At 49.3% G+C, this 25,313-nt stretch overlaps 1 protein-coding gene across 2 annotated transcripts in view; it reads right to left on the reverse strand.

Annotated features, from left to right (window-relative positions):
* Positions 1 to 25,313, reverse strand: part of LOC128843505 (alpha-2-macroglobulin-like) — a 58,739-nt gene that overhangs the window by 6,565 nt on the left and 26,861 nt on the right. For both annotated transcript variants that reach the window (XM_054040376.1, XM_054040382.1), the window contains exons 19-31: positions 24,330 to 24,558; positions 23,042 to 23,168; positions 22,301 to 22,422; positions 17,253 to 17,304; positions 15,800 to 15,883; positions 15,159 to 15,335; positions 13,471 to 13,555; positions 12,075 to 12,231; positions 11,665 to 11,739; positions 9,680 to 9,845; positions 6,519 to 6,742; positions 5,302 to 5,520; positions 4,872 to 4,999 (exon numbers count right to left, since the gene is read on the reverse strand). In XM_054040376.1, coding sequence (XP_053896351.1) covers positions 4,872 to 4,999; positions 5,302 to 5,520; positions 6,519 to 6,742; positions 9,680 to 9,845; positions 11,665 to 11,739; positions 12,075 to 12,231; positions 13,471 to 13,555; positions 15,159 to 15,335; positions 15,800 to 15,883; positions 17,253 to 17,304; positions 22,301 to 22,422; positions 23,042 to 23,168; positions 24,330 to 24,558 — 1,845 coding nt within the window. The remainder of the gene's footprint in view (positions 1 to 4,871; positions 5,000 to 5,301; positions 5,521 to 6,518; positions 6,743 to 9,679; positions 9,846 to 11,664; positions 11,740 to 12,074; positions 12,232 to 13,470; positions 13,556 to 15,158; positions 15,336 to 15,799; positions 15,884 to 17,252; positions 17,305 to 22,300; positions 22,423 to 23,041; positions 23,169 to 24,329; positions 24,559 to 25,313) is intronic.

Here is a 25,313-nt window from a genome sequence, read left to right on the forward strand (position 1 = left end):
CCGTTTCCCCAAGAAATCCAAACGATTATCTTTCCACCCCAAATTAGAAGCTGAACATTGTTCTTGCTAGTAAATATTAACCTTTTATGATTTTTGTATGTTAAACTCTCGTAATAGTTTTATATACTAACCAAAAGCCTTTTCATTTTGTGTATCTATATAGTTATTGCCATATACATATTGAAACTAACCTAAGGGTGAAGGGAAGATGATGGAATGAATGCAATCGTTTACTCTGGTTTTTACCCCAACTTCACTAATATAGCTCAGACAGCAAGGGAAGGGAACCCCTCAAAACTACTGAAAGGTATCTACAGAAGTATGTTATCATAAACAAGACTGGGTAATGAATAAGGGATGCTTATGATCCAATTATGTTCTGTGATTGATAAGAGGTATTTGTTATTACAGATGGGTTCTATAATGGATGGAATAATGACCTATTGAAACACGTTTTTAACTCATTAAGAACTTTCAGTTGTTACAGCTGTTAGTAATAATGACTGGATTAGAGATTCTTTTTCACTCATCAGTCAGGTAAATGGAGGCCCATAAAGGAAATTCCATCAGCAACTAGGAAAACAGAACACATGGTAAAAATAATCATGGGAAAGTACTTTTTCCTCCAAAAAGAAGTTTCTTTATCTCACACTGTATAAAAGGAAAGAGGGTTGGAAAGTTAGTTTGGGAATGAACACTCTCAGCATTCCACCAGGTACAGAAGAAGGGAATATATGTGAAAGAAAACAGTCGATTATAGTAAAAATCTTAAATGAAACAAACTGTACCATAGAATCCCCGTGGATATAAATTCCATGTTTGAATAATAAGAGTACAGCAGTAGGAATATGCTACTGACCACCTGACTTGAATAGTGACGGTGAGTCACAAGAGTGAAATGCCTGCAATTTTTTAAAAACACCATAATAGAGGCTCAAATTATATGTATATCCCAAATAAAAAAAAGTAAGAGGACTAAAAAAGTGCCACTGTGGCTAAACAATAGAGTGAAAGAGGTTGTTAGAGAATAAAAGGACATCTTTTAAAAACTGGGAGTCAAATCCGACAGAGGAAAATAGAAAAGAACATAAACTATGGCAAATCAAGTGTAAAAGTAAAATTAGGCAGGCCAAAAAAGAATTTGAAGAGCAACTAGCAAAAGGCTTAAAAACTAACAGCAATTTTTTTTAAGTACATTCGGAAGCAGGAAGCCTGACAAACATCAGTGGGGTCACTGGACAATCAAGGTAAAGGAGCACTCAAGGAAGAAAAGGACGTTGTGGAGAAGCTAAATGAATTCTTTGCATTGGTTTTAACTGCAGAGGATGTGAGAGAGATTCTTATACTTGAGCCATTCTTGTTGGGTGCCAAATCTGAGGAACTGTCCCAGTCTGTGCTGTTAAAGGAGGAGGTTTTGGAATAAATAGATAGATTAAGCAGTAAATAGTCATCAGGACCAGATGGTATTCACTCAAGAGTTCGGAAGGAACTCAAATAGGAAATTGCAGAACTACTAACTGTGGTACGTAACCTATTGCTTAAATCAGTACCAGATGACTAGCGGATAGCTAAAGTAATTTGCCAATTTTTTAAAAAGGCTCCATTGGTGATCCTGGCAATTACAGGCCGGTAAGATTAATTTCAGTATCGGGTAAACTGGTTGAAACTATAGTAAAGAACAGACTTATCAGAAATAGATGAACAAAATTTGTTGGGGAAGAATCAACATGGCTTTTGTAAAGGGAAATCGTGCCTCACCAATCCATTAGAATTCTTTGAGGAGGGTCAACAAGCATGTGGACAAGGGTGATTCCGATCTTGGGAGACAGGCCAGTGCTCGCTTACAGACAGCCCCCCAACCTGAAGCAAATACTCACCAGCAACCATACACCACACAACAAAAACACTAACCCAGGAACCTATCATTGCCACAAAGCCCGTTGCCAACTCTGTCCACATATCTATTCAGGGAACACCATTATAGGACCTAATCACATCAGCCACACCATCAGGGGCTGGTTCACCTGCCCATCTACCAATGTGATATATGCCATCATGTGCCAGCAATGCCCCTCTGCCATGTACATTGGCTAAACCACAGTCTCTACGCAAAAGAACAAATGGACACAAATCTGACATCGAGAATTATAACATTCAAAAATGAGTCAGAGAACACTTCAGTCTCCCTGGTCACTCTATTACAGACCTAAAAGTCACAATTATTCAACAAAAAAACTTCAAAAACAGACTCCAACGAGAAACTGCAGAACTGGAATTAATTTGCAAAACGGACACCATTAAATTAGGCTTGAATAAAGACTGGGAGTGGATGAGTCATTACACAAACTAAACTATTTCCCCTCGCGGGGCTCGGGTAAACACTGAGGTGGCAAGCTTTTCAGATAATACAAAATTATTCAGGATAGTTAAGTCCAAAGCTGACTGCGAAGAGTTACAAAGGGATCTCACAAAACTGGGTGACTGGGCAAAAAAATGGCAGACGGAAACTCAATGTTGATAAATGCAAAGTAATGCACATTGGAAGACGTAATTCCAACATACATATAAAATGGTGGAGTCTAAATTAGCAGTTACCGCTCAAGAAAAAGATCTTGGAGCCCTGAAAAAAAATCTGCTCAGTGTGTAGCAGCCTTCAGAAAAGCTAAGAGAGTGTTAGGGACCAGAATGTCAGGGGTGTTAGGGATGGGACAGATATTAAGACAGAAAATATAACGCCACTGTATAAATCCATTTTATGCCACATCTTAAATACCGCATGCAGTTCTGGTTGTCCAATCTCAAAAAAGATATATTAGAAAAAATACAGAGAAAGCCCACACAAATGATTAAGGGTATGGAACAGCTTCCATATGAGAAAAGATTAGAAAGACTGGAAGTGTTCAGCTTAGAAAAGAGATGACTAATGGGGGAGATATGACTGAGGTCTATAAAATCATGAATGGTGTGGAGAAAGTGAATAAGGAAGTGTTATTTAGCCCTTCACATAACAAAAGAACCAGGAGTTACCCAATGAATTTAATGGGCAGCAAACTTAAAACAAACAAAAGGAAGTACTTCTTCAAGCAGTGCACAGTCAACCTGTGAAACTCGTTGCCAGGTGATGTTGTGAAGATCAAAAATATAACAGGGTTCAAAAAAGAATTAGATAAATTCATGGCGGATAGGTCCATCAGTGGGTATTAGCCAAGATGGTCAAGGACGCAACCTCATGCTCTTGGGTGTTCCTAAATCTTACTGCCAGAAGTTGGGCCTGGACAAAAGGGGATGGATCACTCAATAATTGCCCTGTTCTGTTCATTCCCTCTGAAGCATCTGGTACCAGCCAATGTTGGAAAACAGGATATTGGGCTAGATGGACCTTCTTTCTGTATTCTGTACAGAGCTGTATTAATCTTTGGTTAAATAATCTCATTTGAGCTTGTTATTTGACAATCTTGAATCATTATTAAATTCAAACTTGCAACATTCTATATGTGGAAAATATCTCTTGTTCTAATACATAATGTGAAATGCTTATGTACAATAAAAGAATGTGTGGAGTGTGTCCTCCAAATTTAGAAGATAAGGGATTTTGTTGGTTTTCATTGTAAATAATTGCTGTGGTCTAACAATAATAGGAATTGTCTGGCACAAGGAAGAAGAAATGTTAAAAGATATAAACCAGGGTATAACCTGATAAAGTGACAGAAATTGCTTAAAAGCAGGGATCCTAATTGATAGTAGGGGCTAAAAGTGAAATACAGTCCTTGAAATGAATCAAACATAAACAGCCTCCAATAAGAAAAGAATTGAAGAAATTTGTTATACACAAATGCCATGTACTGGATACTAATGGAAGCAGCAAGCAAATGGAAAGAATATGAATAAGAGAATGCTTCTTACCCTCTTAGGAGCCCTGAAACTAGGATATATAAACTGTATTTTTGGTAAAAAAATCTCCCTTAGTAGCATAAAATCTCTGTCACTTCAGATCCACACTGGTTCAGTGTTAGCACTAGGAAGTTATTTCAATACACTAGCTAAGTCATTGTGAGCTTTTTGATACACACTTTCAAAAATAGGAGCTTAAAGTTAGGTCTGGTCTACACTACAGACCTATACCTATGTCACTCTAGGGTGTGAAAAATCCCAACCCAAGTGATGTAGTTATATGGATCTAATCCCCCATGTAGACAAAGCTAGGTTGGTGAGAGAGCTTCGCCTGTGAACATAGCTAGTGCCTCTCAGGGAGATGGAATAACTACGCCGATGGGAGAGCTCTCTGCTGTCGGTGTAGAGCGTCTTCATTCAAGTGCTATGTTTTAAGTGTAGACTTGTCCTTAGGCTCCGAAGCCCATATTTTGGCATCTAAGGGTGGATATTATAAAAGCACTGAAATGGTTTAGGAGCACAAGTCTGATTGAACTTGGCCTGTAAATCCTGGTGAAGGAGAATGGCCGGGTCAAAGCATTCAGCTGCTGTGACTGGGGGCAGTTCGCTCTGTGGGAGGGTGGTGGTGGTTGCAGATAGAGGACAGGCTACTGGCCGGGCAGTTTTATGTTTGAGTTTGTGTTGCTCTCACATTAAGGGTGTTACTAAGATGCTGACTTGTCTTTTTCAGTCTCAGAGAAACAAGCCCAGAACAATCACTCTAACAATTTAGCAGGAGAAAGTAAAGAGCTGGCAACACAGAAATACAAAACCTGATTGACATTGAAAAGAGCAATTGCAATTAAGAAAATATCATGATTTAATTTTTGGAAAAATATTGATTTGTATCAACTTTTCTGGGGGCTCCCCTCACCTCTGGAATGACTCGTCCCCAGCCCTAGGGCTGCTCCGGAAGGTCCGGCCCTGCGAGGGGGAGTTACCTGATGTTTATGGCGATGTTAAAGGTCCTTTGAGCCCTGGCGCGGTCACATGTCTTGGGGACTGTGTGCACCTCCAGCGCGAATGGCGCCTCGCCCGGCTTGGGGAGCACGTTGTACCTCAGGCTGGTCTGAAAGAGAATACATGGTTCTCTGTGTGTCTCCATCTGTCCATCTCCTCTATCTCCTTACTTCTGCTCAGTTTCATTCTTTCCTTTATCTCTTCTCTCTCTCTCCCACTTCCCCAACTCTCTCTGTCAACTCTCTCTCCTCCTCACACCTCTTTGCTATTTTCTCCTCCTCTCCCCCATCTCTTCCTCTCTTTTCCTTCCCTCCCTACCCAATCCACCCCATCTTGCCATCTCCAATGGGAATGAGATGGGCTCCCCTCAGCAGCAGCCTCTCCCTCTCCACTTGCCCCAGGGCCCCATACCTGCACGTAGACACATCCTTCTCCTGTCACCCCCGTTCTGTAGTCCCCTGGCACCTCTGGCAGTGCCACACGCTGGAGCAGCAGACGGTTGTTGTGATCCACCTGGAACTGGGACTGGAAGTTCCCTGTGGATTGCAGGGTCACTGTGGATGCTCCTCCGCGCTTGGCATAGGTGGAGACTCCATATCGGGACAGTGCCTGGAGCGCCACCACTGTGTCCTGCCAGACAAGAGATGGGCCCAGGTGCCCAAGGGGATGAATGAGCCATTTCTATGGGCCTGGAGCCCCCACTCCACCAGCTCTTCCTACACTGCAGTGCCCTGATTTTCCCATTTCCACTCCTCACTCCCACAAGCCATTCACTCTATTCCCTTGGGCCCAGATCCTCAAAGGTATTTAAGCACCTTTCTCCCACTGAAAGCAGCCAAGTGTCTAAGTACCTTAGGGAACCTAGGCCTTGGGATCTCTGACACTCCACCACAGGCATCTGAGGGAAGATGCCACCACCCTTGCCCCGAAGGGACAGTTCAGGACCAGGTGAAATAGGAGCTGCCTGTAGCTCAGACAGGACCCTGGTGAGGCAGCCAGGAGGCTCAGTAATGGAGTATGAGAAAGTCTTTCAGCCCTTTGGGTATCAAGCCAACCAGGGAAATGGTGGAACATGGGGCCAATGATTGGTCCTGTCTAGAGAGGTCACTCCCTGAGGTCCCTGCCTCCAAGCACCAGCATGGCCTGCACCTGCTCAAAGGGGTAGGTGGCACCTCCTGTTTTGTTGTCACTCAGGATGATGCTCCCCTCCTCCCTTTCGGGTATGTCCGGCAGTGACTGGCTGCTGCTGCTTCTCTGGGAAGGCCTCTGCTCCTGAGCTGAATTGGCCTGGCTGGATGGGGTCAGTGCTGTGGGGAGCTGGGGATGGCACTGCACTACCTTGTGAGTGCTCAGGGTGACTCTTCTGTCCTCCATACACAGGAGCATCACTCGTCCAGTCTCCTGCCTCATTAGCCCCCCTGGGCCTGTGGGTATCTGATGTAGCCATGCTCCATGCTGTGACTATCCTATGATCTAAACTAAACTATACAGCCAGGAGACTGCCACCCCTTCCCTCTCCCCAGGTCAGCCTTCCCCTCCCCCTGGATTACTTGTCTGTCTCTTGCCCTCTCCTGTCTGCCTCCCACTCCTGCCCTGCGTGTCTGAGGCTGGGGATGGGAACAGCTCACCTGGGTGGAGGAGAAGCCCCCATTGGGATTCTGCTGCTTGCTGATCCACTTTGCAATTTGAGCTGCTAATGACAGGTCATCTTGGGATGGCGCCGGCTGAGTGGTGAGGTAAGTGAGGAGCACATAGGACGTCATCTCCACCTCGGCGGAAGGAGCACGGGGGTGATAGAAGGGGAGATCGGCTTTCGGCTCCTTCCCAGGCCTCTGCCAGTGAATGGAGCCATCTGCAGCGGGAGAAGGGAGAGGGAGGGCAGGAGAGAAGGAAATACAGATGCTTAGTACATGACATTTCTAAGGGGGTTATTGACCTTCTGCTGCTGCGGGTGGGAGAACAGAGCCCCCTGTGCTCGTTTGGCATGTTGACATGAGACGTGAAAGGATTAAATAGTCCCTCACTTGCTGGTCGAGTGGATTTATACAAACCTTGTGGTACGAACACTCAGTGACTAATCAGGCTGCCACCTCTGTGCCTACATCCCCTTTATCTTATGAAGGCACATCCCAGGAATGGACAGTAGCAGCCTTTATTGGGCTCTAAAAAAGTGTGAGGTCGCTAAGTGGCCCCAGGCGCTCAAGGCCAAAGGGTTACAGCAGTGACGGTCACACCCCACTCCAGCAGGGTGAAGAACCCATAAGTCCTTTTCTTACCAGCACAGTCCCAGTTCTTCCTGGGATTTCTTGGGACACCAGGACCTTATTTTGGGCCCCCTGGAATGATCTGTTTTTTCGTTTTATCAGTCCAAACATCAGTCTTCTCCTCTTCGTTTGTCTCTTGCTGTAGGGAGCAGACATCACTCTATGCTGACCAGGGGCCATCGCTCCCATGGAACGAGTGTTCAGAGTGAGGAGCAGTGCTTGGAGTGAGGAATGGAGCGGAGCCAGCGAAGACACCGGCAGAGCTGTGCTATAGCTCAGTGGGAATGGTACCATTTGGTCAGGGTTTCACGATATGTTCACTCACAGCACTGAGGTGTGGGGGGTGGGACTCCCAGATACACCTGTGTCACTGAAAAGTTAGGCACCGGCAGCCCCGGCCCCAGATCTCGTTTTGAAAAAGTTCCCTTTGTCTTTATATGAATATTTCAGCGCCTTAAGAAAAGCAACAATCAAACCATCCCCACAGGAACTTGCCCTAGGGAAAGGGGACCCAGGCCCAAATCTCTTCTCCCTGGTGATGACCTCTATGTACTGGGAGCTGTAAGGCATCTCCCAGTGTCCTAAAATGTGCCCCCTTGATGCTTCTCTCCATGTAATGCCCCTTGGACCAAACCATCCTCTGCCTGACCTGCTGCCCCCTGAGCTGCTCTCGGTGCTGGCCCACCGCTGGGCTGCTGTAGCCAACAGAGCCTGGGGCGGGGGGTGGGGAGGGAGGAAGCTAGATGTCACTGAGCTGCTTCCTCCCCCAGCAACAGGCTCCCTCCTCAAAATGGGCGACAGTCCTGGGGGGGCGGGACAGGAATCCTCCTGAGGCAAAGGTGGAGAGGAGGGTAGCGACACCTGGACCCAAAGGAGCAAGGAGAGGGAGAGGGAAGGAGAAACCAGGGGAGAAGGAAAGAAAAACCTTGGGTGAGAGATGCTAGGGAGGAGGGCAGGAAAGGGAGGGAGAGAATCTGCACACATGGTTGGGGAGGAGGGGAAAGACACTCAAGAAGGGTGGAAGGGAGAAAAGACGCTTCTAAGACCTGGCCAACACACAGATTTTGTGCCACTACAACTATTTTGGTTAGGGCTGTGACTTTTCTACTGGTACCTCTAGTCTAGGCACAGTTATACCAGCAGTAAAGGTGTCTTGTACTGGTAGAGCTGTACGGGAACAGTTCTATTGGTATGAACACCTTCACACTGCTATAATTGTATCCACACTGGGGGAGTCACACCACATTAACTATACCAGTACAGATATAGCAGAACGAATTTTGAGGGTAGACAAGGCCTGAAGGTCCATCTACCCTGGAGAAATGCTCTGTGTTAGAAAAGAAAATGCATTAAGCAGCACACTGGTCAAGAATACTTGGCACCTAGCATAGACAGGGATGGCTGGGCTTATAAATTCATTTGCTATTTGTAAATTTAGGCTCTGGGGTGCCCTCAGGTGAGCTACAGGCAGCTAATGTGATTTGGTTGGCCACGACCAGCTGCTGTTTTTCACCCGAGCTGATCCTGTCTAGACAAGGTGCTGAGTTGTCTTTAGCAGTGTGTCAGCTGATGCATTTTCTAACACAGTGAGTTTCCTCAAATGCATGAGGCCTATGAGTGTGGGGCTGAGGATCTGTGTTTGTGGGGGCTGGAGCAGGGGACAGAGAACCCAGGTGTCTGTTGTGACGGGAAGGAAACATGGAGTGTGCGTGTGCTGGGACCCTGCATAACAAATCCCATGTGCACTAGGGTTGGGGGCAGCCTGCGTGTGTGTGTGAGTGGCTTTCGGGTGGGGGAGAAGGAGCCTGTGTGTGAGTGGATCCTGGGGCAACCTTGCATGCGCTTGTGCATTAGCTTGTGCCTGGGGCAGGCTGCAGTGTGTGTGTGGGGAGAGAGAGATTTGTGGAGTACAAGACACCAGGACAGTATGCCTTTGATTTTGTGGGCTGGGAAGTAGGGTGTATGTGAGAGCTTTTGGTATGGGAGGCAGGAGAGAGTTTGGGAGACTTGGGGGAAGGAGGAAGAGAGCACGAGGAAAAGAAAGGAGAGACCAGTTATTTCACAGTATAGAAAAGGGGAAAACAGACTGAAACAAACTGAGGAAAACCTAACAAGCTCCGGAGTAGAGGAAGAGGGCAAATGGAGGAAAGGCATGGACAAGGGAAAGGGCAAACGCAAGGGAGACAAATACAAAGGGAATGTTGACATTTTACCTAATAGGTAGGTTGGATACTGAAGGATACAATCAATGATCCAGTTTAAAAGGGCAGGGATACAACATGCTGTGCTGTCAGAAATGTGCCGGGGGCCGGTCCTGGCTGCCTGGGCTGCCTCTCTCTCAATCTTGTTTCTTCATGTCAAATAAGACATTCTCCCGCCTGGTCCTGGTGCCTCCAAACTTTCCCCTGCTGTGGTTTCCCCTCTGAGCACCTGTATATGATTCTCAATACATGGTCACCTTACAAGTAGGGGAGGTAGGGCCAGTGGGCTGGGATGCAGGAGAAGGGCCCATCGGGATCTCTCACCCTCTTTCACAGCTTCCTTGTCAAGCGAGTCCAGCAGTGCCCTGCGCTTCTCCTCCTTCCCCGCCAGGGCAAAGGCGTAGGCCAGTAGCGCCCTGGTGTACACGTGGTTTCCTCCCTGCTCTGTGGCCGTCTCCAGACAGAACAGAGCATTACGGACCACAGAGTGCTGTGTGGGGAGAGAGACATGGGCTGAGAGAGGGAAGGGAGAGGTCACCATGGAGGTGAATTCAGTCTGTGAGCTCAGCAGGCAGGAAACAATATGCACTTTTTCCATTTTATGAAGTATTTTTTTCCGGACTTTCTGACACATGGGTAACTCTAAACAATAACTGACCTTTCAGAGCCATATTCCCCAGGACACTCCAGCAATGCGTAGTGGCTGGTTTACAGCTGCGTTGCATCACTAGGCTAGCACTAAGCATCCAGAGCGAACCAGTGAATGGTGATGGTGTACTGGGGAACCTGACCCTTTAAATTTGTCCTGTGGTCAGTACTCACTTAGGAACATTTGAGAAGCAAAGTTTGGAATCAGACATTTCCCATAATGACATTCCAAGGGATACCAATGTGCACAGGTGCATACACAGCAGGGCAGTTCATCTGTTTTCGTCAATGGCTGAGAATGGAAAGTCCAGCAGACAGTCCCATTTTCAGTGGCTTGAAACTCTTTTCAAAATGTTTTGATCTGAACCTTCCTAGCACTTGGTGTCTGCTAAGAGAGGGAATGAGTTCAGCTGGTTTTGAGACAGGAAAGCCTGAAAACAAAATGCCTTTGGGGTTTATACTCCTTCTATCTGAGAAGGACTTAATCAGGACATCAACTTTCCTCAATTAAATACAGGGGATCAGGTTAGTCTAATGACAGTGGATGGGAACTGGCTGCCACGTCATCAGGACAATGTTAACAAGCAGGCCATGTTGGGCCACATCCACTTGTCTTGTCTGACCGCATCCAGTAGCACCATACATCTAAAGCCTGGTCTAGACTCAAGTTACAGAACTCAGCTTTTCTGGGCATAGCCTGGCACACGTTCACACTCAACTTGCCTACTGACAAAAATCCTCCACTTCTGGGGGCACACTGACTCCCTTTTCTGGAGCGGCATAAGCCCCATGTCAGTGGAGTTATATTAGCACAGTGGTAAGGTGTATGCTCACTGGCAGTACCAGTGTAAGTGGTCCTTCCACTGCAGTCCCACAGTGCAACATTCCCTTTAGCAGACACTGTCTGGCAGCACTTTTGAACCGAGGGCCCAGTGATGGGAAGCCCGCCTGGCTTTTACACAGTCAGCACATTCTCCACAGCCACAGCTGTTCCTGCTACTTGCTACCTTGTCCCACGTGCTGAGTGAAAATTTCCCACAAGCACAGCGAAAGCTACACAGCAACATTTCCCCACAAGGCAGTGCTGCTGAAAGTGGCACAGAGGGCACTGGGATGCCTACCCACAATGCACCACACTTTTGCCAATCTGGCCTGATACTAGGTGAACACAACGCGCTGGCACAACTGGACCAGTGTGAACTCACTGCACCAGTATAGTCTTTTTGGTTGCTCGCTGATGATAAAACTTTTGCCAGTGTGATTTCTGGGTGTGGAGCAGACCTAACTGAAGGAGAACAGAAATCAGCCCTTGATGGGGACCCATTTGGCTGGTGCCAACTGCCAAGGGGTTAAGTGTTATTTACCCAAGTGTTAAATATCTGTAAAACGCTAAGCTGTAGGCTTGTAAGAGAGGATCAAGCAAACGCCGCCTCAAAAGTTTTTAAATAAAGATCATATAAAAGGATTAGAGAGGAGACAGAACCAGCGCCTTGGACTGGAAGGGAAGCTGCAGGGAAATTCCAGTTCCAGATTTGGACCTCAATTTAAAGACTTTTCTGACTGGATTTCCCCCTTTTTTAAAGGCTTCTCTCTCGGGATGGGAGGCTGTGACTTGGGGGTCCCCAGCTCTGTCTGTGGCTTGAGAGATTACAGGTACGTACAGTGACGGGCAGAGGAATCTCCAGCAGCGCGATGGTGATGTAGGCAGACAGCGTGACCTCATCGTCCACCCCGCCCTGCAGGGAACCATAGAGAGAGACATTAACCCTATAACCCCACCCACTGGCCCCTCCTCCCAGGGGCGTTCTACATCCCTGTTCTTCCCACACTATGGTAGCTTCCAGGTATCTGCCCCTCTTCTTTCCTCTACCCATGGTCGCTCCATGTACAGTATGGTTCTCCCCCGCTCTTGCCTCCCTTGGTAGATCCCATCTCCAAGCCCCCTGCCCCAGCCCCATGTGCTGCAGTGGCTGAGCTGTTCCCATGCACAGTTGCAGGCTTTCTCCGTGTCACTGGAGTCCTGTATGGGTCCCATGAGGCCCATGGGAAGCTGGCTGGGCGGATACGTCACCTTTATGGCATTGTTCAGGAGCGTCCCGGAGCTGCGGAAGCAGCCGTTGTCCTTCTGCTTGCCAGCGAGCCAGGCCAGGGCGTCCTGGATGTGCTTCTCCTCGATGAAGATCTGAGAGCGGGCCTGCGCGAAGGACTTGAGGACGAAGGCCGTCAGCCTGTGACAGAGAGCGGACAGCGGTGAGAGCTCCCTCCCATGCCCTGTGCTCGCTGGAGGGGACGGGGTCCTGGGGCATCGCCAGCCTGAGGGGAAGCAGCAGGGGCCGCAGAGCTAGTGGCCATGGGCCCAGGAACCATTATCTCATTCAGCCACCTACTGACATGCAGCAGAGCCTGGGGGCAAGACCCAGCAGTCGTCTGACAGGCCACAGCAAAACTGCCCGTTTTAGGACAGGAAGTGAGCCAGCTTCCTGCATTGGTTTCAAACTGCCAGGGCACAGTTTAGGGGGTAGAAGGTGGTTGTCTAGAACCCTTGGGAGAACAGTCCTCAGCATCTTCAGTGACCAGGAATGGCCAGGACACTGGCTCTGCACTTTCTTATTATAAAAACAGCAGCACAGCACCCCCTAGCATGAGACTGGGCTCAGCACTGAGAGGGAGAATGCCTCTTACTGAGCAACCCGCCCCGCTCCCTGCAGCACAGCACCTCTTAGCACCACACTGGGGCAATAGAGTCAGTAGTGGCAGAGGGAAGAGCAACCCCTACAGAGCTGCCCACCCACCACTCCCTGCAGAACCTGTTTCTTCACCGAGCAAGGCATGCACTAAGCATTGAGGGGCTGTGATGGCTCCACCCTCAGTTACCAGCCACCTCATTATCCTGAGGGCAGTGGTGGCTAAATTTTCCGTCGGAGGGTCAAACACATAATTTCAGAAAGGACAAGTATCCACAATCAGGACTTCTGGGTGGATTCTCTGCCCTGTTTTGACGCCTGCACCTTGCTCAGGTAACACAAACGGAGCTGAAACTACCAGCAAGTCACCCAGCAGGGGAATCTTTGGCCGGCACTTTTACGCCATCCTCCATATAGCCCCTAGTACAGAGAGTGAGTGGCTGGACTGTGCTGTGTTCTGGACACACCAAGCTGACGTATGATCCTCAGGGGACTGTGGCCACCTGGAGCAAGTTAGAACAGCCCCCAGGCTGCTCTAACCTGAGCTGAGCAGGGAATCAGATGGCTGTAAATGGTTATTAATCCAAAATCGCAGGCCTCTAGCATATGAACTAAGGGAGATCTCCCTTCCCTACCACTTCTCATAGTTGCCTTATCCCACATCATCAGCTCTAGAGCTCCTCCCCTCTCCTCTGCCCCTTCATGATCAGGACCTGTTAACAATGGGCAAGCTCCAGGTTATAACAAGAGAAGGGAAAGAATTCAGCAGCACTGAAATCTTACCAGGTGTTCCCTGATTGCCCATAACGTGGCCCAAATGTGCTGTAGGAGCCATCCCAGTGTTTGTACTTCAGCTGTGTCTGGTAACCTGAAAGGGAGAATGAAGTTGGGTTTTACTGCAATAAAGTCCAGCTAGGAAAAGAGAATTTTCAACCCTGTCTACATACAAACATCCTGCTTTAATTGTACCAGTTGCATTAAAATGCTGTAAATCCCCCAGTGTGGATGTAGTTAGGATAGTATAAAAGTGCTAATACCAGTACAGCTTGTTCCCAGATGGGAAAGGGATAGAACTGCATCCACACTAGGGGTTGTACTGATTAAATTATTTTGGTAAAATATCACCTCCTAATTGAAATAGTTACACTGGTAGAAAGCTGGGTTTAGATCAAGCCTTGGACGCAGAAGCAGGTCCGATGTAGAGTACACAAGCCAGGCAGGCCTCCCATTCCTAAAAACAGCCTCAGTGTCTCAGCAGAGAGGCCTGGGTCTTTTGTTAGGCGTTAAAAGAAAGTACAGGCAACAGGGTTATGATGTGCATCTACTAGCCACCTATACCAGGTTCAAGGATCCCTTTGCAGCACCTAAAATAAATGGGAAGTTTGTCTCTGAAAGATTGCTAACCCTCATTAAAAACAGGGTGGAGCAGAAATGGAGAATGAGGAATAATCAAAGGTGTGATCCAAACTGGGGCTGTTCTGAAAAGTGACTATGTGGAAAAGGCCCCTTGTCACTCAGCAGCTCTGCCCCATGTGTGTTCAGAGTCATGGCTACTGGCTTTACTGGCAAAGGTCATGTCCACATTAGGAATAAAGGAGCATTACCAACATTGCTAGCTAACACGTGTTTCAATCCTAACACAGACAAGGCACTTGTAGTTTCACACATGTTAGCTGGTTGAGTTAACCTTAGCGAGGAGCCTAGAGTTTACCTTGATCAACTAACATGTATTAAAACTACAAGTCGGCTAAATGTGTCACAAATAGACACATCTCCCCTAGTGAAAACAAGGCTTAAACCCAGGTTTTGCTCCATTTACTGCTGCCAGACGTGCAGAACCAACCCAGCTCTTCTCCGCCTTGCACGTCATCAGCAGAAATGCACCCAGTGCAGTGCAAAACCCAGGCTGTATCATTCATCCACATGGACCCATCTTCTCCCATCAAGCACTTCCAGAGAGTAGAGTTCTCTACATTCCTAGATGTCACCCTAGATCTAAGCATGCTAATGTGCTATGGCGCCCCCTGTTGGGAAGCGATCAATTGTAACACCAACCATTAATGAAGTAACTACTCAGAGTAGCTCCTGGGAAAGGGAACCTCTGACCTCTGGTGCGGGGTGAGGGGGAAGGGTGTCAGAGGCCCTGATTCAAAGGTGAATGACGAGGGGTCAGTTGTGACGGTGCTGCCAATACACTGGTGGCTAGGAAGGCCTATAGGCCATCTGAGGACCCGAGTCTGGTTTGCTGGGTAAGAGTGAATTACCACTGGGCTCACACACTGGAGAGCAATGGGATGACAGGGTTGAGAAGGTACAAGTATGTTCCCTCTCCCACCCAAGAGACAGGTGGTCCCCTCAGTCTGTCTATCCTTCCCAGTTGGAGCATTATCTGAGCAAGGCAGACACAAAAAGCTCCCAGCACAACCTTGGAAGGGAGCAAGTGAAGAAACAAAAGCCCCGTCCCTTCTCACCGCTGACTAAGTAGCCGATGGCCTTGGATTTGGTCTCCTCGCTCAGCTGCCCCGTCTTATTCAGATAGTCCAGGACGTAGATGTTGGGGGCAAACAGGACCATGTTCTGCTCCCCGCAGCCGAAGGGCATCTGGAGGAGCTGCTGCAGGTTCTGCATGGCTGTGCCCAGGATATCGCCTGGGGATGGAGACACAGGGAGTCAGTGTGGCCCAGAGCCGGCCTGCGGAGGCAGAGTGCACCACAGAGCAAGGATGCTACTGTGAGACATCCATAACAGGCTTGTGAGATCACAGGCAATAGGAGGGAAAGAGAGAGAGATACACAGAGAAAGGAGGAGACAGAGAAGGGATACATGAAAGGCAAAGTGAAGGGCGTGCTGCTGGAAGGACAGATGGAAGCACTAGGCTGGACGAATTGCTAGAGTCGTAGGCCCAGAGGCAGAGACAGGGGAAGGAGAGAGAAAAAGGGGTGAAGTGCTAGCAAGAGACTGCAGCAGTGGGTAGCTGGGGGATAAATGGAGGGGCTGTGACGGGTGCACAACAGGGTGAGGAGTGGAACGGGTGGAAAGACCACTAACTTCAGGCACGGGGAAGGGACGGCAACAGCACCCAAAGCCAGGCTCTTCGGACGGCCTCACTTACCCAGCACTGAGAAATAGGCTCTGGCCGAGCCCTGCACCACGTTTTCTGGGAGCTTCAGGGACATTGGCTGCGGCGCTGTCTTTCCTGGGGAAAAGTGACATAGATGGGATTGTAGTAAAATCCCCCCATGTAGCAGTGACCAGTCCCCAGCACAGGAGCTGGGACACTGCCCCTGCTGCTGTCTTTCCCCTGGCACTGCACAGGGGCTCCCTGCCTTTAGCAGCTCCATTCCTCCATCGCTTTATAGTGAACCCCCCACGCATCCCCAACTCCCCTCTCAGGCCTGGATCCCCTCACCCGCCATCCCAGCCCTTCACATGGAGCGAGGTGCCACCACCTGGTGAGACAAGGGAACTGCAGTCTCCAGCTCTTTCCCTTGCACCTTCCAGTTTGTAATTTCACTCCATGGAATCAGAGAGTGAGAGAAGGGGAAAGCCCCATTAAATCCCATCTAGCCTAGGGTTACCATACGTCCGGATTTTCCCGGACATGTCCGGCTTTTTGGGCCTCAAATCCCCGTCGGGGAGGAAATCCCAAAAAGCTGGACATGTCCGGGCCAATAGGGAGGGAGGGGCCGGCGGTGCTTGGCTGGGGGCCAGAGCCGCTGGGGCCGGCGGTGCGGGGCCAAGGGCCAGGGCCCAGAGGTGCGGGTCCGGGGGCCGGTGGTGCGGGGCCGGCGGTGCTCGGCCGGGCCGGCGGTGCTTGGCCGGGGGCCAGAGCCGCTGGGGCCGGCAGTGTGGGGCCAAGGGCCGGGGCCCAGCGGTGCGGGGCTGGGGGCTGGTGGTGCGGGGCCGGCAGTGCTTGACAGGGGGCCGGGGCGGCGGTGTGGGGCCGGGGCCGGCCCGGGGCCAGCGGTGCTCGGCCAGGGGCTGGGGCCGGCGGTGCTCGGCTGGAGGCAGGTGCCACAGGGCCCGAGCCGAGCCAGGCGGGAGATGCCGGGGCCAGAGCCTCTTGGCCTGGGCCAGCCGGCGGCCACCGGAGGGAGCCGCTCAGCCGGGGGGGCGGGGGGGATTGGGCCGCACCCCCCAACCTCAGCCCCAGCCCCAGCTTACCTGCTGCCTGCCTGCTTCAGACTTCCCGTGAATCAAATGTTCATAGGAAGCGGGGGGGGGGGGGGAGGGGGAAGGGCAGGGGGACGAAGCGTTCAGGGGAGGGGGCGGAGTTGGGGTGGGGCCGGGGCCCCGTGGAGTGTCCTCTTTTTGGACACTTAAAATATGGTAACCCTAATCTAGCCCATTCGCCCAGGAACCCTTCCCTAAGACCTATGCTTCCAGCCCTTCCCTTGGGGGCCATTCCAGCCCTTCAGTGTTAGGAAACGTTTCCTTGTTATCCAGCTGGAGGTGTCCCACTTTCTCAGTTCCAGATTACTGCTTCTAGTTAGCTCTTCCCTCGGACATCCGGGGTTTCCACCCTTCCCTTTGCAGAGGCAGGTCAGGAGGGGTGGGACTCTTACCTGCTGCACAGAGCAGGAAGTTGTAGGTCGTTTCCTTCTCAAGCCCTTCAGGCTTCGGGTTGGGGAGGAAAAGGGAAGGGGAAGGAAAATGAGAAAGGTGAGAACCTGCAGAGATATTGAGCACCTTGTGGCAGAAACATCTGGCCGGGGTGATGGAGAGAGATGGGGAGAAGAAAATGCTGGGGAAAAGAAAGAAAGAAAGAAAGAAAGAAAGAAAGAAAGAAAGAAAGAAAGAAAGAAAGAAAGAGCAGGGCATGAATCAGAGAAAGAGGGAGACTTGCAAATTCTCATGTAATAATAATTCTCATGAAGCCAGCAGATAATAGTTGGAAATTGGTACTAACAAGTTATTGCCTCCTCACTCCCCAGGGGAGGATATTGCAGTGTTCTACCACAGGTGATTAGTTGCTGCTAGAACACCGTAAAACGTGGACTTTCCTTGTTACACAGAGAGAACTTCCAGCTTTACACCATGTGCTGGTGCTGATAATATGCTGTGATGCTAATGAAGGGATGTAGGGGCTCGATCCTGCCAAGTGTTTAACTTTAAGGCTGTCTGAGGTCAATGGGACAAGTCATGTGCCTAAAGTAAAGCAAGCTTTGCTGGGTCAGGGCCAAAGCGCTCAGTGCCCTGAAATGACATATTGTAGTGACTGCAGGGCCACCTAGAAATTCACCATTACACACTGTGGCCAATTAGTCCTGTAGGGCTACAGTAGGGATAGAACTCAGCTCCTCCTGCTCCAAAGGCCCAGACCCCCATGGCTTGAGCTAAAGAAGGAGCCCTGTTATTTATTGAGATGACCAAAACAATTTTGACTAAAATGCAGGAACTAAATGTTGTGAAAAAAGAGGGTTTAGTCAAAACATTTTTAGTTTTTGGAACACACCCCTCCCCTGCAAATTTTCTTCTGAGAATAGTTGGTTTTCCCCCTTTTTATAATTGTTTTCCAACTTTTGCCAGGTGGTAAATATTTGCCAAGCATGAAAATTGGGCTTTCCCTCTCTTTCTTCACCCACTTAGCATCCAGGTCGACCCTGCAGCCCCGGCTCTGCACTAGCCCTAGCACTAGCTCCACCCAGACCTGGAGGACCCTGCATGCTGGATGCATTACACACAGCCCCAGCCAGCTGGAGGGAGAGGGACAGCAGTGGCACAGCAGCGGAGTGCCAGATGCACGTGCCGTGCAGCAGCAGGAGGAGGGCGGGCAGGTGAGTGGGTGGCTCGGCGGTGGCAGAGGAGATCCTCAAAAAAGGTCAGCCTGCCGTGCCATCTCAAGGAGCTTCGCCCGGCATGGGGCGGTGGGACGGGATGGGTGCCAGGAGCTGTGAACGCTGGAGAGTAGCATCTCCTTCCAGAGCTGGGTGCACCTGTGAGACCTCTGGGAGCCCCTGGCCAGAGCATCCATCGCCCCCCGCAAGGCCAGTTGGAGGAGGTGGGACCTCGATCCCTCCTGCTCCCCCTCATCCCCATCATTGCCCGCCCACCCAAAGTCGGGGCCCACCCAAATGTCCCATGTTAGCTACGCCATGGCTGTCCCAGTGCTTAACCACCCTTATAGTTAGAAAGCTTTTCCTAATATCTCACCTAAATCTCCCTTGCAGCAATCTAAGCCAATTACTTCTTGTCCTTGGTGGACATGGAAAACAATTGATCACCATTCTCTTTCTAGCACATACTATTCCTGGGCGAATTCTGCACCAAAACTTTAAAAATTCTATATACAATATATTAAAATTCGACATATTTTATGTGTCAAAATAACGCAATATAATCACACCGGTTTCAATTATTTTGGAAATTTATTTAAACTACAATACAATGGATGGAGAATAGAAGTAGGGATCATTGGAAGAAATCCCCAAATCCTCTTTGTCTAATAGTAATGTAGCTAGGCTTCACCCTTTATTTCTAGTTATTAGTCAAGATATAACAATGTTATATGCAGCCATATGTTCATATTACATCATAGGGAACTGAAGAGCAAGTGAGGGCTGGGGAATCAAACTTATAGTTTATATTGGCTACTGTCTCTCTCCAGAAAGGTCAGAAGTAAACTAGGGTTACCATACTTAACAAATAAAAAAAGAGGACCCTCCACGGGGTCCTGGCCCCGCCCATTTCCCACCCCAGCCCGCCCCAACTCCGCCCTAACTCCGCCCCCTCCTCCCTCCCATTCCCAGCCACACGGAAAGGGCTGCCTGAGCGCTACCGGCTTCACGGTTTGCCGGGCATCCCCCAGACCCTGCGCCCCTGACCGGCGCTTCCCCAGCGCAGCTGGAGCCCGGGAGGGGAAGCGCCCAGCCGGGGGCGCAGGGTCTGGAGGCTGCCCGGCAAACCGTGAAGCTGGTACTGCTACCGGCTTCGGGCAGCCCCCTTGCCTCCGGACCCTGCGCCCCCAGCTGGGCACTTCCCCTCCCGGGCTCCGGCGGCGCAGGGTCTGGAGGCATGGGGGCTGCCCGAAGCCGGTAGCGCTCGGGCAGCCCGGCTCTTAAACAGAGCCGAAGAGTCATGGGAGGAGCAGAGCCGCCGCGGCCAGAGGCTCTGCTCCTCCCCTGACTCTTCGGCTCTGTTTAAGAGCCGAGCTGCCTCAGCGCTACCGGCTTTGGGCAGCCCCCGTGCCTCCGGACCCTGCGCCGCCGGAGCCCTGGAGGGGAAGTGCCCGGCCGGCGGCTGGGGTCCGGAGGCAAGAGGGCTGCCTGAAGCCCATAGCGCTCCGGCAGCTCGGCTCTTAAACAGAGCCGAAGAGTCAGGGGAGGAGCAGAGCCGCCGCGGGAGAGGAAGTGCCCGGCCAGCATTTTCCCGGACATGTTCGGCTTTTTGGCAATTCTCCCCGGACGGGGGTTTGATTGCCGAAAAGCCGGACATGTCCGGGAAAAACTGGACGTATGGTAACCATAAGTAAACAGTTAATGATGTACATTTTGATAGGAAAATGTTTCAGTCCAAAAATTTAGACCAGTTCTAATCACTCAAGCACCATAAGCATTTATAAGGCCATACTGTCATTTACAATAGGGCTTCTTTACACCACTCTGGCAATGTAAAGGAGCCTTAAAATTTTTACACCTGTTTTATGCTCCTGGGGGAATTCATTAAGAATGGGAACAATTCACTAAGAATGGGAACAACTAAGCAGGCAGGCTGCTACATTATGCTCTGCCTCAGGGGACAGAGCCTGCCTCATGCCTTCCTCCAAACACCCCAGAGCCCTGTCCCTCCACGCCAGGCCTGTCACAATGGCAATCACAGGGACAGAGTCTCTCTCATTCATTCACTTGCTCGCTCACCTGCCCGCCCAGTCCTCCCTGCCCCCCACCGTGCTGATTTACGTCTCCTCCAGCTGCTCCAGGCCACCAGGGACGGTGGAGTGACTGCACTTCCCTTTGCTTCCCCTCAGAAGTCATTTTTCTGTGGGGAACCAAAGAAATTTGCAGACGACATGGTGCAGAATTCTCCCAAGAGTAACATTCTTTCAACCTTTCCATATAGATCAGGTTTTCTAAACCTCTTATCATTTTTGTTGCTGTCCTCACTCCAATTTGCTCATGTTTTTCCTAAAGCGTGGCACCCAGGACTGGCCACAGGACTCATTCTTACCTTGAAGCTTACAGAGTTGTTTTTTCTGGGTTGATACAATAATGTGAATCATATCATTGCCTTACTGAAAAAGGTGGGATGCATTTCTGTAACTCAGAGAGGAGCTGCAGTATTAGATCACGTGTTACTGCTTACGTCACACAATTTAAAAATGATTAGTGCTTTCCTATAATGGAGAGAGGAATGGCCACCTCTATCACGTGATATTGCTCTGATCAGAAATGTAACAAGTTATCACTACTTCCCTATTACATAGCATAGCTATGGAGGTTTATATAATGAGATATTGTTTATGCTGGCTGGGTGTCATGTCAAAAAAAAAAAAAAAAAAAAAGGTGAAAAGCCAGGGGTTCCTCATCACAAAATACTGTAAGAGACAAACATTTATAGAAAAATATGCAAAAAATTCATTGGCTCACATTACCTTGAGCACTTTTTAATTGTTTGCAATCAAATGATTTAAAATAAATAATGATAATTTACTAATCATTCACAAATGTTTTAAAATGAAGGCACTGTCCCATATTCCATTACACTGGTCACATACAGCACAAGATTTGTTACAGTTCCTGGAAGTGTCCTGTTTGGGAATGGGCCGGCAGGGTTTACAAGTAGATCTGGGAGAATTTTTTTGGAAAAGCTTGTTTTTCGCAGTAAAATGCAGCTTCGGATCGACAAAAACATTTCTCACATTTGTGCTAAATTCACCAAATTGTTTCAGTTAAAAAAATCAAAACATTTTCTAAACAAAATATTTTGATTTTTCAATTCAATATTACTTTTTAAAATTTTAGTTTAATTTTATGTTGAAAAAATGTAAAACAATTTGATAAAACAACATTATGATTCATGTCAGGTCGTTATCAAACTTTTTGTTGGACTTAAAACTACATTTTTTTTGTCCATTTTGGTTCATCAAAAAACCCTGAAACATTTTCATTTGGGTTGACCCAAAACGTTTTTTTTTTTTTTTTTCCGTTGGCCAGCAAACCAAAAAACCAGTTATTTGCACAGCTCTATTTACAAGGACCACAATCCACGTCCACAGCTAATGTAAATCTGCAGAGCTGCATTGAATTTAATGGCGCTATGCCAATCTACACTGCTGAGGGCTCGATCCCATGACTTGTTATGGACAAAACCTACAAGTCATGGTTACTGTCCCAAAAGACATGGCTTTGCTTATTATTTCAATCACATGGTGTAACAACATACCAGTATTTTTCTGTAAGAAGTTATGCAGTATTACAGTTTATTTTGGCTAATACAGTGATTTATCGCTGCTTCCCTTTACAGCATTAGAGAACGTGTTATTGCTGAGATCATATTAAGTCATTATGGCTTCCCTATAAAACCAAGAAGACCTGCAGCATTATATCAGTTGTCACTACACAGCAGTAAGTTATCATGGCTTCTCTACACCCCAGAGACCAAACAGCCCACCTACCTCCACTAACAGCTGTTTGATCACCGTGTCCTTCCGCCCTTTGTCCAGGGTCTCCACTACCTCGTTCCCGCAGGGCAGATCTGTCTTCAGGGCCTCAGCGCTCACTGAGAAATCCACATTACCTGAAACAAAGAAGGATAAGTGTTCTGCCAGGCACTGCAGCTACAGAGGTGTGAGTGTCATTCGCTTGGTGTTTTGCTTTGATTACATGGAAACCTCTCTAAAGAGGGTCAAGTCTCAAGTCATATGTAGGTTAGCACTTTAGCACAGCTCTGCGGCAGCCTTAGTTCCAACCCCTAGACTCCAATGGCTACATCGAATGGGGCTGGGCAAGATGGAGAGGAGGGGAGTGCAGGGTCAGTTCTTCTGATTCTGCCGCCCAGACCCCTGCATGGTTTCAGAGCCATCATCTTCCTTTTCCAGAAATTTCAGACCCAACCAGTCTGTCAATCCAGGTATTTATATGGCCCCCATCGCAGTAGTCAGATGGGGAAACTGAGGCACAGGGACACTGACTTGCCCAAGAGCTGGACACTGAGTCCAGGTCTCCTGAGTCCAGTCCAGTGCCTCAGCCACAAGGCCAGCCTTCCTCCTTTCACAGCGGATCAGTCCCTTCCAGAGAGGTTGGAGCCACCAGAAATCTGATCCAGAAATTTCAGTGCCACTTGGTCCCTTTCACAGAGGTTTTGGAGCCATCCATGAGTTCCTGATCCGAGATTTTGGAGTTGCCAGGTCCCTTACCCAGAGATTTTGGGGTCACAGCCCAAGATACTGTTTTCCGTCCGTTCACACAGAGACAATAAGATTCTTCTTCCTTCTCCACAGGGGTAGCCCGGAAGTCATCAGATGGAGCCAGTGAGATGCTGACCTGTCAATTGTACAGAGAGGTGCCATCAGGCAGGGGGAGAGAGAGGGGTTCGAAGGGTTTGGGGGTAAGTGGAGATGGGACAGTGCAGGGGAGGAGAGGGGGCAGGGAGTTTGGGGGCCACAGGGATTTGGTGGGGCAGGGATTGAGGTGGGGAAAGCTGAGGGGTACCGAGGTTTGGGGAGGTGCAGGAGACGGAGGATGGGCAGAGAGTTGGGTGCATGGCTCTGAAGAAACAGGTGATTGCAGGGCCTGAGGGACCCGGGACCAGTTGTGGGAATAAAGCCAAAGTGGTGACCCCAAATTTACCACCTTGGTATGAGTCTGAGAGCCCTCTGGTGTCTTGTTAGGGGAGGAGGTGAAGTGCTGGCTATAGGGGGCGGTGGGCTATCTGGGAGTAGCTGAGAGGGAACAGAATTAGGGACCATCAGTGAGCGTAGCAAAGGGCAGGAAAGGGATGGGGGAGCAGATGAGAGGGCCTTGGGGGCCCTTAACACTGTAAAGCTTGTTCCCGCTTCACTTTATCTAGAATGAAACCCATTTAAATAAAAGCTGAGAGAAAAGTCACCACAATTTTGCAGGGACCCCCCTTCCTGAGTCCCCTCCAGTCCCTTGTGCTGGAGCAGGAATACACTGTAGGCTAGCGGGGCTAAAGAGTCAGTGCCGTTTCCATGGATGCAACAGGCCAGCGAGTTTCCCAGCGGCTGTAGTGCAGCAGGGGGTGTTGTGCGGCGTGAGGCCAAAGGCCAAGCACATGTGTCCATTCCAGGAAGCCTGGAGTCTCCACTAGAGTAAGGGGTGATGCACAGTGTGTGGTCACCCCAGGTACCTTGCTTACCATGGGGTCATGAGATAGGCACAGGAGGTCTAAGGCCACGTGCCTTCAGCCACACAGGAAGTTGGTGTCAGGTATATCTGCAGCTCGCAAACCTTTGTCAGCCAAACAGATTTCTTCTTTCATAACGCCCACTCTGTACCTCTATAGTAACACACACCTAGGAGCCAATCAGATTCCTCCTTTCCATCACCCATTTCTTTCCACTGTAATAAGACACTTTCCTAGGGGCCAATCAGCTGCCTCCCTTGGATGGGAAGCCATGTTGCAACTGGCCCATGTGGTCTCCTCCCTGGCCCCTGCTGAGCAAAGCTGCGAGTGTCCCTTACCCTGATGCAGCGGGTCAGGTAGTTGAAGACAGTGGCCCTTAGTGTGAAGGCCTCGCCGCGCACCACAGAGTAGGGCAGGGTGAGCTCCACAAAGAAGGGCTGGAAGGCTCTGAGGGACACGGTTGGGGACAGGCCAAAGCCAGTGTCACTTGAAGTGCAGAACGCGTTGGCTTTCCATTCTGTGATGGTGTCGGGGATGGTCACGGCCAAATCAGCACTTCCGACAGACCTGGTGACAAAATAAGATCAAGGAGATGGGGGGAGCTTTCCTAGCTTTGGGGGAAACAACTGAGTCCCTCACAACATCCTGAATGAACACCCCCTCCCCCACTTTTGTAAATGCCTTGGGAGCACTGGGGGTGTGCATGCTGGTTGGTTATTGTAGGCTCACCGCAGAACACTTCCTCCCATCCTATCCTACATCCAGCTCCGCAGAAGAATCATCCAAATAACAAAACTGGGGTTGGGGTTCCACGGTGAACAGAAAATCCCTCAGGACACACAGATACAGAAAAGGATGAGATGCCTAGCTAATAGCGACTTCTGCTCCAGAGCTGGGACCAAAAAGAAGTTACACCTCCCTCCGACACACACAAACAAACACACACACACACAACAGGGGATTGTCCATTGAGATCCACACAATTGTCTCCCAGTTACTGAGAGGAGAAGGAGTCACTGTGATGTATTAAGTATCAGAGGGGTAGCCGTGTTAGTCTGAATCTGTAAAAAGCAACAGAGGATCCTGTGGCACCTTTGAGACTAACAGAAGTACTGGGAGCATAAGCTTTCGTGGGTCAGAACCTCACTTCTTCAGATGCAAGTAATGGAAATCTCCAGAGGCAGGTATATATCAGTGTGGAGATAACGAGGTTAGTTCAATCAGGGAGGGTGAGGTGCTCTGCTAGCAGTTGAGGTGTGAACACCAAGGGAGGAGAAACTGTTTCTGTAGTTGGATAGCCATTCACAGTCTTTGTTTAATCC

The sequence above is a fragment of the Malaclemys terrapin genome, chromosome 1 (assembly GCF_027887155.1).
Source record: "Malaclemys terrapin pileata isolate rMalTer1 chromosome 1, rMalTer1.hap1, whole genome shotgun sequence".
Lineage (NCBI taxonomy): Eukaryota > Metazoa > Chordata > Testudines > Emydidae > Malaclemys > Malaclemys terrapin.